Source organism: Phocoena phocoena, chromosome 11 (genome assembly GCF_963924675.1).
Source record: "Phocoena phocoena chromosome 11, mPhoPho1.1, whole genome shotgun sequence".
Taxonomy (NCBI): domain Eukaryota; kingdom Metazoa; phylum Chordata; class Mammalia; order Artiodactyla; family Phocoenidae; genus Phocoena; species Phocoena phocoena.
Genome location: NC_089229.1, coordinates 95,055,368 through 95,068,247, shown reverse-complemented (window position 1 = coordinate 95,068,247; position 12,880 = coordinate 95,055,368). Strand labels below are relative to the sequence as shown.

Here is a 12,880-nt window from a genome sequence, read left to right as displayed (position 1 = left end):
GTAGCACGCAGGCTTAGTTGCCCTGTGGCCTGTGGATCTTAAGTTTCCCGACCAGGGTTCGAACCCGCGTCCCCTGCATTGGCAGGCGGATTCTTAACCATTGCGCCACCAGGGAAGTCCCTACCTGTTTTTAGAATACAGATTTATGTAATAGTTCCTCAAGTGATAGCAAATGAGCCCCCCTTCTTCATTATCATTATAGATTAATGAGCTTTTTTTTTGCATTGTTAGTAGTTTTTTTTTCTTTGAAATTTGGCTAAATGAAAGCTCTTTCAGGCTGTCTCCCGTGTTCTAGTAACTCATCTGTCTTAATCTTTGAGTGCGTCCTTGATTTTTGGCACAGAGACTGTGTCGCTTTTTAATTGTGTACAAATAGCTCCTTCACTGGAAACTTCCAGTTTAAATTCTTAAAATTTGTTAGCTTTAAAGTGATTCCAGAGGTCCTGGTAAATCCTCTGGAATACTAAAGGATGGAAGAAAAAGAAATGCCAGTCAGCAGATAAGCCTATCCTTATTTCCTGAGGATGAAAACACCTAGTCCTTATCATGTAGCCAAACTAGTTTCAAAAAGCACAGGTGTAGAGCAAGCTACATGAGAGATTTCCCGCTTAATTACTGGCAAGGAGATTATTAATATCCCAAAGGAATCTTTCAACTTGGGAGAATAATCAGCCCTCAGCACTTTCTCACTCTGCCTTGACAACAGTAGCAGCCTTTTAATACATAATACATTTTTATCTAAAAAATGTAGGAATAAAAATTGTTCCCAACCCCATTGCTATTCTAAGGTTAACTCATTATTTATTGGCTTTTAATTTTTTTTTAAGATGTTGGGGGTAGGAGTTTATTAATTAATTTTTGCTGTGTTGGGTCTTTGTTTTCTGTGCGAGGGCTTTCTCTAGTTGTGGCAAGCGGGGGCCACTCTTTGTCGCGTTGCGCGGGCCTCTGACTATCGCGGCCTCTCTTGTTGCGGAGCACAGGCTCAGTAGTTGTGGCTCACGGGCCTAGTTGCTCCGCGGCATGTGGGATCCTCCCAGACCAGGGCTCGAACCCGTGTCCCCTGCATTGGCAGGCAGATTCTCAACCACTGCGCCACCAGGGAAGCCCAGCTTTTAATGTTTAATCATACACTTAATTCAAAACTTACCCAAAATATTTATATTGAAATCTCTATCCCAGTATGAAACAAAACTAGATGAATAGTTTCATAAGTTGCTGTTAAAGATGATGAGCAAAAAAGACAGTATACGCTTGAAGAAGTGGAATTGATAGCAAAGCTGACTGGTAGCACATTCAATTGGAATAGCTGTTTTCACAATGAGTAGAGTGGAATTGTGCATAATGAATAACAGGGATCTAAGGAAAAGACTCATCCTCCCTATATTTCAGTTTTATAAGCTCTGAATCAAAGATGAGTGGTATTTACTAAGAGTACTCAAGAGATCAGTAATACTTTGCCTTTTTTTTTTTTTTGCTCACATTCATCTGTACCTGCCCTTCTTTCTGGGCAGTCTCGGATCACCTTCTGCTTGTCTAGGATAATAAAGTGTTTCTGTTACTGGAGGCATTGAATTTCTTTCCATCCTCAGTAATGCCCATATAGTGTACTATGCAGATCTGACTGTGCTTTGGATAAAGTACTCCCATATTCCCAATTTCCGTTGGCAGCAGACCGAGAGTGGAACACATTGCCTTCTCTATCCCCTTTCTTAAAAGGTGCAAAAAGTGTCTCCATTTTAGGGAAATGAGAAGATAATGTCATAATGGATGAATTTTCTCTTGACAGTTGACAGTGTCTCTTTTCCTGATCACTCAAGTTTTCCCAAACTCAATCTTTGTTTTACCTTTGTTTCATTTAACAAATTTGATTATTCTCTCCAGGTAACACTGACTTTTCTTATTTTTCATATTACTACTTAAAACTAGATTTTCCTGGTTTTTTGTCAGGTTTTTGCTTCCTTCTCGTGTCCCTTAACTGAGATTCATCAAATCCAGTCCTAGGAATTGCCATTTTTTCTTTTTCTTTTTTCAGCCTATACATCCCCATTTCTTTAGGTATTAAGTCTTGGGCTGATTCCTTCTGTAAGCTCACACACACTCCACACTACCAGATATGAACTATTTTACACACCTGTAATAAACATGTGTATTGTATATACACATCTGTATAGTTCCCATCCGTACTTCAACTATTACAGAATAGTTCTACTTTGATGTTATCACCAGAATCTTTCATATCTACACCCAGAGGCAGCATATTTTGCCATAAACTGGGTTCCCTTTTCACCTTTCCCATTCTCCATGTCCCCTTTTAACTCCCAATTTGGTCACTAGGCTTTTTTCTGATTTCAAGTAAAATGCTGTTTAGATTTTCCTGTTGAGGCAAGTCAGCACAAAAGCCCAGGAAATGAGAAAATGTAGGATTGCAGGAATCCGCTGCTGCTGATCTCAAGATGCCTGTAGCAGCATGGTCAGTGAACGACTGCAAGGGCAATGCCTGAAGCCTTTGGCAAGAAACCTCACATCTGCTGATGACCACAGCGCTACCTGTAGCTGCCCCTGGAGAATAATGACTTCTACTTCTCTTTGACATTTAAAATTGTGTGTAATTGTCTCTCGTTGGTGGATTCTCAAAATAGAATCCTGCTGGCAAGGGAGAGTAGGAAGTGCTTCTAGTCCCTGCCATACAGGGAGGGAGTAAAAGATGGGGATGGTGTGAAGTATCAACAGGTAATATCAAGCACATAACCTCAGTTCCCTTAATCAGAACAGATAAGATCTCTTTTGGCTCAGAATTGTGGATCCAGCATATTACCTCAAGGAAATGAAATCACTATCTTGAGGATTTATCTGCACCCCCATGTTCATAGCAGCTTTATTTATAATAATTACAACGTGGAGGCAAACTAAGTGTCCATTGACAGATGAATGTATAAAGAATACTGTGTACACACACACACACACACACACACACACACACACACTCACTCACTAACTATAAAAGTCCTGGGTATGTAAATGTATATAGAGTACAGTGACTAGTCAAGGACCTTATCTGCCTTATTTACCAATCTATTCCCAACTTTTAGAAAAGAATCTGACACATAGTAATTACTTAATGTTTATTCACTGAATGAATGTCCATGAGTAAGGGATTGATCATGTGGTGTATCTTTAAATATAATTCTGTTGAGCCCAGTACAGTTATATGTGCACTGACTTAGATGTCTGGTGTAATTTTAAGTGATGAGAGAAAGTGACATAAAATGATGTAAACAAAGTATCTCATTTGTCTAAAAATTATATATATTTTTCTATAATTAGATAATGGTGGGGAAAATACTATTAACATACTATTAGTTAACTATTAACTATTAGTTAATACATACTGTTAACACTGTGTAGGATGTTGGATGGGAGGTAAATGTGTTATATTTTTGTATTTGAATGTTATTTAAATAAGTATATGTAGTTTTTTAATAAAAGTAGGTTGTAAGGAGCAACAAGTACCTTGTTCCTTTATTATTTGGGACCTCTTTAAAAATAGAATGGTATTGGATAAAACTCAGAAAACTGCTCTTTTAAAAATTTCTCTTTTTGGGGCTTCCCTGGTGGCCCAGTGGTTAAGAATCTGCCTGCCAATGCAGGAGACACGGGTTCAAGCCCTGGGCCGGGAAGATCCCACATGCCGCGGAGCAACTAAGCCCGTGCGCCACAACTGCTGAGCCTGCGCTCTAGAGCCTTCGAGCCACAGCTACTGAAGCCCGCGAGCCGAGAGCCTGTGCTCCGCAACGAGAGAAGACACCGCAGTGAGAAGCCTGCGCACCGCAGCGAAGAATGGCCCCTGCTCGCCACAACGAGGGAAAGTCCGCGCGCAGCAACGAAGACCCCACACAGCCAAAAATAAATAAATAAATACATTTATTTTTTACAAAAAGAAAATTCTCTTTTTGTACTAAAAGCATATATCCTCACTTAAAAAAGATAGAGAATTGCATGGAGCAACATGTTTTGAAGTTCCTCATTCTGCCTTTCTCTTCCTGCCTTGCCAGCCACACATACTCAGAGAAAGCCATTTTTATATATTTTCTGTACATATGTAAACACAAGAGTTAATTGCTTTAAAAAAACTTAACCTTATGCATCTGGACATTCTTTCCATCTTCGAACATGGAGATTTATGACATTCTTTTTAATGGATATGTAATACTTCGTTGTATTGACATGTACTGTAATTTATTTACCCAGGCATACATTCTTCTTATTACATCTTCTTTGTTCTTACAAAAGAAAATTATTTAAGGAAGAATGTCTCTTTGTCCCAGTGAAATGTTAGCAAAATAGTACATTTAGTTTTGAGACCTAAGCTTTGGTATATATCTGTTTCTCTATTGTATATTCCCCTTTAATGGTTATGGTTTCATTCCTGTATATTTCAGGTCTTCGTATCAATGGAGAACTAATTACTGCCTACCCTCAGGTGGTGGTAGTGAGAGTACCAACCCCTTGGGTGCAAAGTGATAGTGACATCACTGTTTTGCGTCATCTGGAGAAGATGGGATGCAGGTTGATGAACCGACCTCAAGCCATCCTGAACTGTGTCAATAAGTTCTGGACGTTTCAAGAGTTGGCAGGTCATGGTGTTCCTCTGCCAGATACTTTCTCTTATGGTGAGTTAACTAATAAGAATTTATAGCCTAAATTTTAGAGCACCAATAAGTTTTGAAAGCCCTACTAAACTATTAGGGTTATGTGATATAATGAAATTTATGAACAAGGAAGAACTCTTAGAAGCGATTTTCAGTTTTAACAAACTGGGCAGGAGAATTATGAATCTGTGTATGGTATGAGTAGAATGGACTGACCAAATTTTCTGTAATGGGTCAAATAGTAAATATTTTGGGCTTTCCAGGCTATAAGTTCTCTCTTGTGACCCTCAGTAAAGCTGTTGTACTGTGAAACATGCTGTAGACAAAGCTTAAACAGTGAGTGTGGCTGTTTTCTAGTAAAACTTAATTACAAAAAAGGGCTGTATGCCAAATCAGTCCTTAGTGTGGCAGCCCCTGAGGTAAAAGAATCTGTCATCTCTGTAATTTCTGATTATCTTCATTACCATTTTCATGATAATGGTTCATAAATATTTTCCTATTTTTAAAGAAAATTACACTATACTAGGTGTGCTTTAAACCAGTGCTTCTAAAATCATCTGTGGTAGAGGACTGTTTTTTTTTTTTTTTTTTTTTTAATGCGTTACGCGGGCCTCTCACTGTTGTGGCCTCTCCCGTTGCGGAGGACAGGCTCCGGACGCGCAGGCTCAGCGGCCATGGCTCACGGGCCCAGCCGCTCCTGCGGCATGTGGGATCTTCCCAGACCGGGGCACGAACCCGTGTCCCCTGCATCGGCAGGCGGACTCTCAACCACTGCGCCACCAGGGAAGCCCTGTTTTTTTTTTTTTTAAGACCCATTTGCTGTGCATAAGTACACGTAAAGTATCGTAAAAATAGCAGAGCAATGCCAGATTGCTTTCTTTTGCTTACTCTTTTTGTATTTATTTGGACACATATCAGTAGCAAAGAAGTCACAAACAGGCAGGGGTTACTGGACCACACTTGGAGTAGCACTACTGTAAACAGGATTATGTTAATGTATTTCCTGCCTTTCCAGTTTTTCTAGTTTGGAAAGAATCAGACTTGCTATAAATCAGTATACTTTTTCATAAAAATATTTCTTAAAATGTCCAGCAGAATGCTTGGAGAGTTAACGAGGCTTTAAAAAGAAGTTCCTGTCCCGTTACAGTTTGAGAGTTCTCTCTTCCTGATGCTTTTGAGATATTATATAGCTTATTTCATCGTTCTACAATTCTGATTTTAAGAGAATGGAAAGGAGAAAAGTATATTAACCAAATTAATGAATATTACCTGCGCTCTCACGTTTAAGGTTTAAAATTTGGAGACTAGGTCGTCTTCATATCTCTAAGCTGAAAATTTATGATATCACAGTTGTTTAATGAACCTTTTCTTGGTGTGATTATTCTGTCATCATGCTGATTTTGTACAACTACCATCCATTTTTGCTGTAGCTTTGCTTCTGTATCGTTTGTTCCTAGGAATATAAACAGAAAGAACAAGACATAACCCATGGGTACTGAATAGCTCAATGTAGAGGGAACTCTGATTTATAATAGAGATAAGAAAAATTAATTTGTGTATTTGATGAGAGAGAGAGCCATGCCTGTGCATGCAGCATCTTTTCAACTTTGGATAAGTCTACCCAACTGCCTCACTCTTCTGTTTCTTAATCCAAATAGAATTCTGTATACTAAAGTAGATCTTGGCTTCTATTATTTGTGTGGTAGAGAAATAAGGGCTAAAAATATGAAAAATGTTACAGAATCAGGAAACTTTGTTTTAATTTCTTTGAGTTGTATATTAGAATATTTATAGTTTAAGATAGTTTTTATCCATTTTAAAAGGAGTGGTTGTTTAACTGAAGACAAAATTTAGCCATCAGGTTATTACCTTAAACCTCCCTTGTCTTGCTGACTTTAGTATAGATAAAATTTATCACAAAACACCTGTTGCTGTTCCTAAATTTCTTTTTTGCTCAAACCAGGTGGTCATGAAAATTTTGCTAAAATGATTGATGAAGCAGAAGTACTGGAGTTCCCAATGGTAGTGAAGAATACACGGGGTCATAGAGGTGTGTATGAGTTGTTGCTACCACACATAATATTGAAATTACTCTTGAGAATTAATAAGTGGTTATTCAAAACAGATTTTTTAAGGCTTAACTTAGATCTACCTTGTATTTGCTCATGGTTGTTGACTAGACGTAGTCTTGTCAATTGAAGTTTATAGCTTTTGAAGCAGAGCTTCTGAAGAATTACTGTAGGGAAATTGCTAGGTGCATGGTACCTCAGACTTACAGAAGGCGCTTTTGTGAGTTGTTCCTCTAGGCTGGAACAACAACAACTCCCATTTCTGTTCATTTAGTGGTTATCCTAGAGATTTTTTTTTTTGCGGTACACGGGCCTCTCACTGTTGTGGCCTCTCCTGTTGCGGAGCACAGGCTCCGGACGCACAGGCTCAGCGGCCATGGCTCATGGGCCCAGCCTCTCCGCAGCATGTGGGATCTTCCCGGCCCGGGGCACGAACCCGTGTCCCCTGCGTCGGCAGGCAGACTCTCAACCACTGTGCCACCAGGGAAGCCCATATCCTAGGGATTTTAAGATGCATACTTTAATGTAGGCTGAGTCTCAGTATCTTTATCTTCCTTTTCAACAATGCAAGGATTCTAGATCACCAACTCCATCATCCCCATCCCAATTTATATAGTTTGAAGACAGTGTATAAAATATCTTAATAACTTCAGATTAAGTAACTATTTCTTAAGGCATAAAATGATTCATAAATCCAAGTACTTCACAAGGTTTAGTGCTTTGACAGAGATAGCTGGGTCAGGGTTTAGCTGGGACTTTTGACTGCACTGTTTCTACTTGGCTTCTCCAGTATGGCAGCCAAGAAGTCTCAGGGCTCCTGCAGTGAATGCTCCAGTGAACAAAGAATCTGTGTGACCTTTTACAATTTAGCCTCAGAAGTCAGAGAGATTTGCCTATTCTGTATTTTTTCTGAAGCAATTACGTCCCCTCCTAGATTCAAGGGATAGGATATAGATTCTGCCTCCTCTTGATGGGAAGAATGTCAAAGGATTTATATCCTTTTTTTTTTTTTTTTTTTTTTTTTCCTCTGGTACGCGGGCCTCTCACTGTTGTGGCCTCTCCTGCTGCGGAGCACAAGCTCTGGACGCGCAGGCTCAGCGGCCATGGCTCACGGGCCCAGCCGCTCCGTGGCATGAGGGATCTTCCCGGACCGGGGCACGAACCCGCGTCCCCTGCATCAGCAGGCGGACTCTCAACCACTGCGCCACCAGGGAAGCCCTATAACCATGTTTTAAAAGCAGACACTTCTGTTGGCATAGAAGTAGTAACATACTGCTACTTTACTATATGCAAACATGGCATCTTAATATTGTGTAATATATAAAACATATGTTTTAACTCAGAAAAATGTTTTGTTGATAAGTGAGGCTAGTATTATTGGCTAACCTGGAGGAATACAAATCTTAAGAACCCAAATATTTAGTTGGTCTTTATATACATTTTACCATAACGCTGTTACTTTGGTTAAAAAGCAGTTGGTTCTGAAAAAGGAGATTGAGACACAAGAAGATGCAGGTAATGATATCAACTGCTCATAGTTTGTTGACTTACATTTTTTATTCTTTTCGACCACAGGCAAAGCAGTTTTCTTGGCTCGCGATAAGCACCATTTGGCTGATCTAAGCCATCTTATTCGCCATGAAGCTCCATACCTGTTTCAGAAGTATGTTAAAGAGTCTCATGGAAGGGATGTACGTGTTATTGTCGTGGGAGGCCGTGTGGTTGGCACCATGTTACGCTGTTCAACGGATGGGAGGATGCAAAGCAACTGCTCACTAGGTAAAAGCAATGCAAGTGTCTTTCTAGGATATAAAGTAATACTATTAAAGCTTATTCAGTGAGTATTTGTATATAACTGAGATCTTTTTATTTAATATGTTGAAAAACGTATCTTTCACATGTAAATGTGATTCATAGATTTACCACGAATATAATAAAAGTATAGAATTGTTTTTCTAGTAATGAAGTTGGATTTCTCTGAATCATAAATTTGCTTTCACCCAGGCTCAATTTGTACCCCAATTTGCACATGTGTGAAATGTCTAACAAATTCCCTCTTTGGTCATATTATTTAAGCTGTGTCCTAACCCATTTTACCCGTTGGTCCAAAGAATGTTGCTGATTTTGATTTGCTTAAGTGTATATCTTCGGAGATTTCTTACCGTTGACGCGCCTCAGAGCGTAGTCTGGGTTTTTTCTTCTTCTCTGTGTATTTTATGTTCTTAGTAATCTTACCTAGCTCATGGCTTTAGATGCTATCTATGTTATTATTTTCAAATTTATCTCTCCAGTTTAGGCTTTCTTCCTGAACTCCAGGCACATGTAAATCACTGCCTCTCGATATCTCCATGTAGATGTCTGTTAGACATTTTAGTCTTAACATGTCCAAAACTGAACTCCTCATCTAACTCCTCCTCCCAACATGTCCCATCCACAGTTTTCTCCTTATTGTTTTTTGGCAACTGTATCTTTCTAGTTTAGACCAAAATCCTTGGAGTCATTCTTGATCTCCTCTCTAGTCTAACCCCTCATATCCAAACTTCTTGAAATCTCTACTCTCAAAATGCATCACCTCTTGTTCCCTCTCTCTTCCCATGAGAGGATTAGAACAGTTTTACTTCTCTTCCTACTCCTCCCTCTTGATTCATTCATTGACTGAACAAGTATTTTTGAGTACCTCCTAAGTATCAAGTGCTGTTATAGCAGTATTCTGTATATAGCAGTGAACAAAACAGACACAAATTTCTGCTTCCCTGGGCTTTGTATTCCAGTGTTTTTCTGAAACCATTTAATAGTTTTAGTTCAAGTCTATAATAGAATTTCTTTTATTGTGTGTCTCTTCTGTTTCAAGAATCCTTATGTAGCACTTACTTTATCCATTCCCAGGCAGTCTTTATCTGTTTAGAGTTAATTACACCTGTATTGCAAGAATCACACTACCAGTCACTCTTTACTCCCCATCTGCATCTTCCCATATCTTGAGTTTTCTGTCCTTAGTCACTTGCTGTTATGTTAGTATCTCTTCTTGATTATTTTCCCTGGATGGTGTATGTGAGTGATAGATACCTCATAGCTTGCTGTCTTTCTCAAAGGAGAATGACATATTGGCTGAGATAGGATTCTTAAATTGTGTGAGTCTTGCTTCTGTTCTGCTGCTCTACAGTTTACACTTTTGCAATTGAATGTCCAAATCTACTCTTGATTTTGGGAGGGGGGTAGTTAATTTATATTCTTTGTAAGTTTGTTTTTGTTTTGTTTTGTTCTCTTATTTTTGGTTGTTTTGTTTTATTTGAAATGCGTAACAGTTTTGTCAGGATATTTTTAGATATGTGTCTCTTCTCAGTCCAACCTGGATTTTAGTAAGCTGTTTCTATCAGATTCAGTTTTTCTAAGCTTCAGGAAAATTTCTTCTCTCCATCTGGGGGTTAGGGTTTTTCTGATTCAATTATCCAAATTTTTTCTCCTTCTTTTGTGACTTCACCTCAGGTTTTTTGTATGTGCTTCAAAATATTTCTTACAGTAGATTTTCCAAGTTATAAGTTAGACTCACAAAAGCAACTCTCCTTCAGTTCCTCTGTTGAAACTTTTAAGTTGGGTAATCATGTTTTTGTGTTAGTTCAGAGAGTCTTTTTGTGCTAAGCTTGAATTTGTGCTCTTATTTCTTTCATTCAAGTCATAGACAGCTTGTTATTTGTTATTGTCACGTCACATCAGAGCTCTGCTCTGGTTATTTGGAGCATTCCAGATGGCCTCAGTACTATGGATGCTGAGAAGCAGTGTCGTCTAATTCATTGGCTAGTGTGCCAGTCCCCTCCTTCCTGCACTCCCCTCCCCATACTCTTCCAGCCACAGTGGTAAGGGGGACTCTGGTCATATGTGCATTTACCTTTGGTCTCTTTGGGTCAGGCATACTTACATAGTACTGATGTCAGCTTTCCTCCTGTTGAGCTCCTTAAGCCAAGGTTTTGTCAAAATTCTTTTGCTTTCTAGTCCTTATCTAGTCCTTTCTAGTCATGAAACTGTCTCCAACTAGTTCTAATTCTTTTCTCTCAGGTACCAGCGAAGACTTCACATACACTCCTCCAGCTACCTGAAACCCCAGAATACTTTTGGCTTAAGAACAGCAAAGAGATTAGAATTGGGACTGTGGAGGAAGAAAAGCATGTTCCTAGATTCTGTCCTCTGTCCTTGTTATGCATCTCTGTTTTTACAAATCAAAATCTGAAACTGATAAAAACCAATAACAACATTAAGTGGTTTAACTGTATTTATGCAAAAGTTCCATGTGATTGCAAGTAAGATAGGCTTCAGTGAAAGTTTAATGTCTTCAGAAAAAAATAGCATATGGAGAAAGTACTAAGTCATGAATTTGTCGAGAGACTGCGTTGGAAGGGGATTCCCTAATGAAAGAATCTTAGACTTCAGAGTCCCAATTTTACACTAGAATAACACTTTTGCTATTCTACTGATTTAGAAGAGAGGTTTAGCCTTAGAGGCTAACTTTAAGGTCAGCTTTAGTTTTACTCCAAAATTTTATCATTTTGGTAACTTCTTATTTCTCTTTTGCCAGGTGGTGTTGGGATGATGTGCTCATTGAGTGAACAAGGGAAACAGCTAGCTATCCAGGTGTCTAATATCCTGGGAATGGATGTGTGTGGCATTGACCTGTTGACGAAAGACGACGGCTCCTTCTGTGTCTGCGAGGCCAATGCAAATGTAGGTTTCATAGCCTTTGATAAGGCTTGTAATCTAGATGTAGCTGGTATCATAGCGGACTATGCCGCCTCCCTTCTGCCCTCTGGCCGGCTCACCCGGCGTATGTCCCTGCTCTCCGTGGTGTCCACGGCCAGTGAGACTAGTGAGCCGGAGCTGGGTCCCCCAGCCAACACTGCTGTCGACAACATGAGCGCAAGTTCCAGCTCTGTTGACAGCGACCCTGAAACCACGGAGCGAGAGCTGCTCACCAAGCTCCCGGGGGGCCTATTCAACATGAACCAACTGCTAGCCAATGAAATCAAACTCCTGGTGGAGTGATTCCACCAGTAAATAATTAACCAACAAAACCCTTGTAAAACTTTCTTTTTCTTCTTTCCTTTTTTTCTTTCTTTCTTCTTTTTCCTTTTTTTTTTAAACCAACTTGCAATGCTGTTCATGGAAAATGCTCAGAAAGATGAGAGAAAATTGAGTAGGATTAGTTCAGAAGGAAGAATGGGGAGATAGACGAGACCTTTGCTACTAAGATGTTACTGACTTTGATTTAAAATCCTACAGATAGAGAGGCAGAAGAGGTGAGATACAGAAAAATGTCAGGCTCTCGTAGTTTTACATTACTCAGAGAAATGTGCAGGCTCTCAGGCCACGAAGAACATAATTTTTTCATGGTCTCTTGCTTTTGTTTTTGTACAGTTGGTACAAATTTCAGAGTAGTGTAACTTCACATTGTGTTGTAATCCGTGAGGAAGACATCTACCTAAATTATAATTTTTTTATACAAATCTGAAAATTCAGCCTATACACTATTATCTAGGAGCTTTATGTTCATAGTTATGAAATCTTGAGGAGCTCTGTTATTGACTTTTTCCCCCTTAATTTGGGTGGGAGGGCAACGTGAATGTGACCCAATAAAGGTTTTTTTAATGATAAAGTTGGCATGTTTGCATGATAAAAGGGAAATGAACAGTATTGCAATGTCTGGCACACAAAATAACATTTACTCCATTGTAGATGAAATTGCACTAGTTAAAAATATGTGCATTGACTTGTATTTGTTAGCGTTTTAGCCTTTTTTGAAAGATATATGCTCTGTTAATGTTGCATTTTTTTTTTAAATACATGCTAGTCTTAACATTCCCTGATCTATGCCTGCATCTTTAACAATGGCCAAAGTGAAGAAAATGCTACCTTTTTTGTTAACAAGACACTGACTTGAAACATGTGCATTTAAAGCCTTTTATTTTTTTCCTTTTTTCTTTTGGTGGTTGGGCATTTAAAGAATAAGGACAAGGAAGAATATTTTTGGGGGGCAAATCAAGGGTCTATAAGTTCCTCAGTATAAAGTTGAAGTGATTTCTAATACCAGCGTTATATATCTGCATATTTCACATTTTAGGAGGGTGTGTGTGTGCGCGTGCGTGTGTGTGCACGCACGTGCACGCTTGCATG

At 39.1% G+C, this 12,880-nt stretch overlaps 1 protein-coding gene across 1 annotated transcript in view; it reads left to right on the top strand.

Moving 5' to 3' along the window:
• The window catches only part of RIMKLB (ribosomal modification protein rimK like family member B), a 34,969-nt gene extending 22,320 nt beyond the window's left edge, over positions 1–12,649 (top strand). The window contains exons 3-6 of the mRNA XM_065887725.1: positions 4,440–4,670; positions 6,613–6,699; positions 8,294–8,497; positions 11,289–12,649. Of these exons, the coding sequence (XP_065743797.1) occupies positions 4,440–4,670; positions 6,613–6,699; positions 8,294–8,497; positions 11,289–11,752 (986 nt within the window). The 3' untranslated portion in view covers positions 11,753–12,649. The remainder of the gene's footprint in view (positions 1–4,439; positions 4,671–6,612; positions 6,700–8,293; positions 8,498–11,288) is intronic.
• Positions 12,650–12,880: the final 231 nt, after the last annotated feature.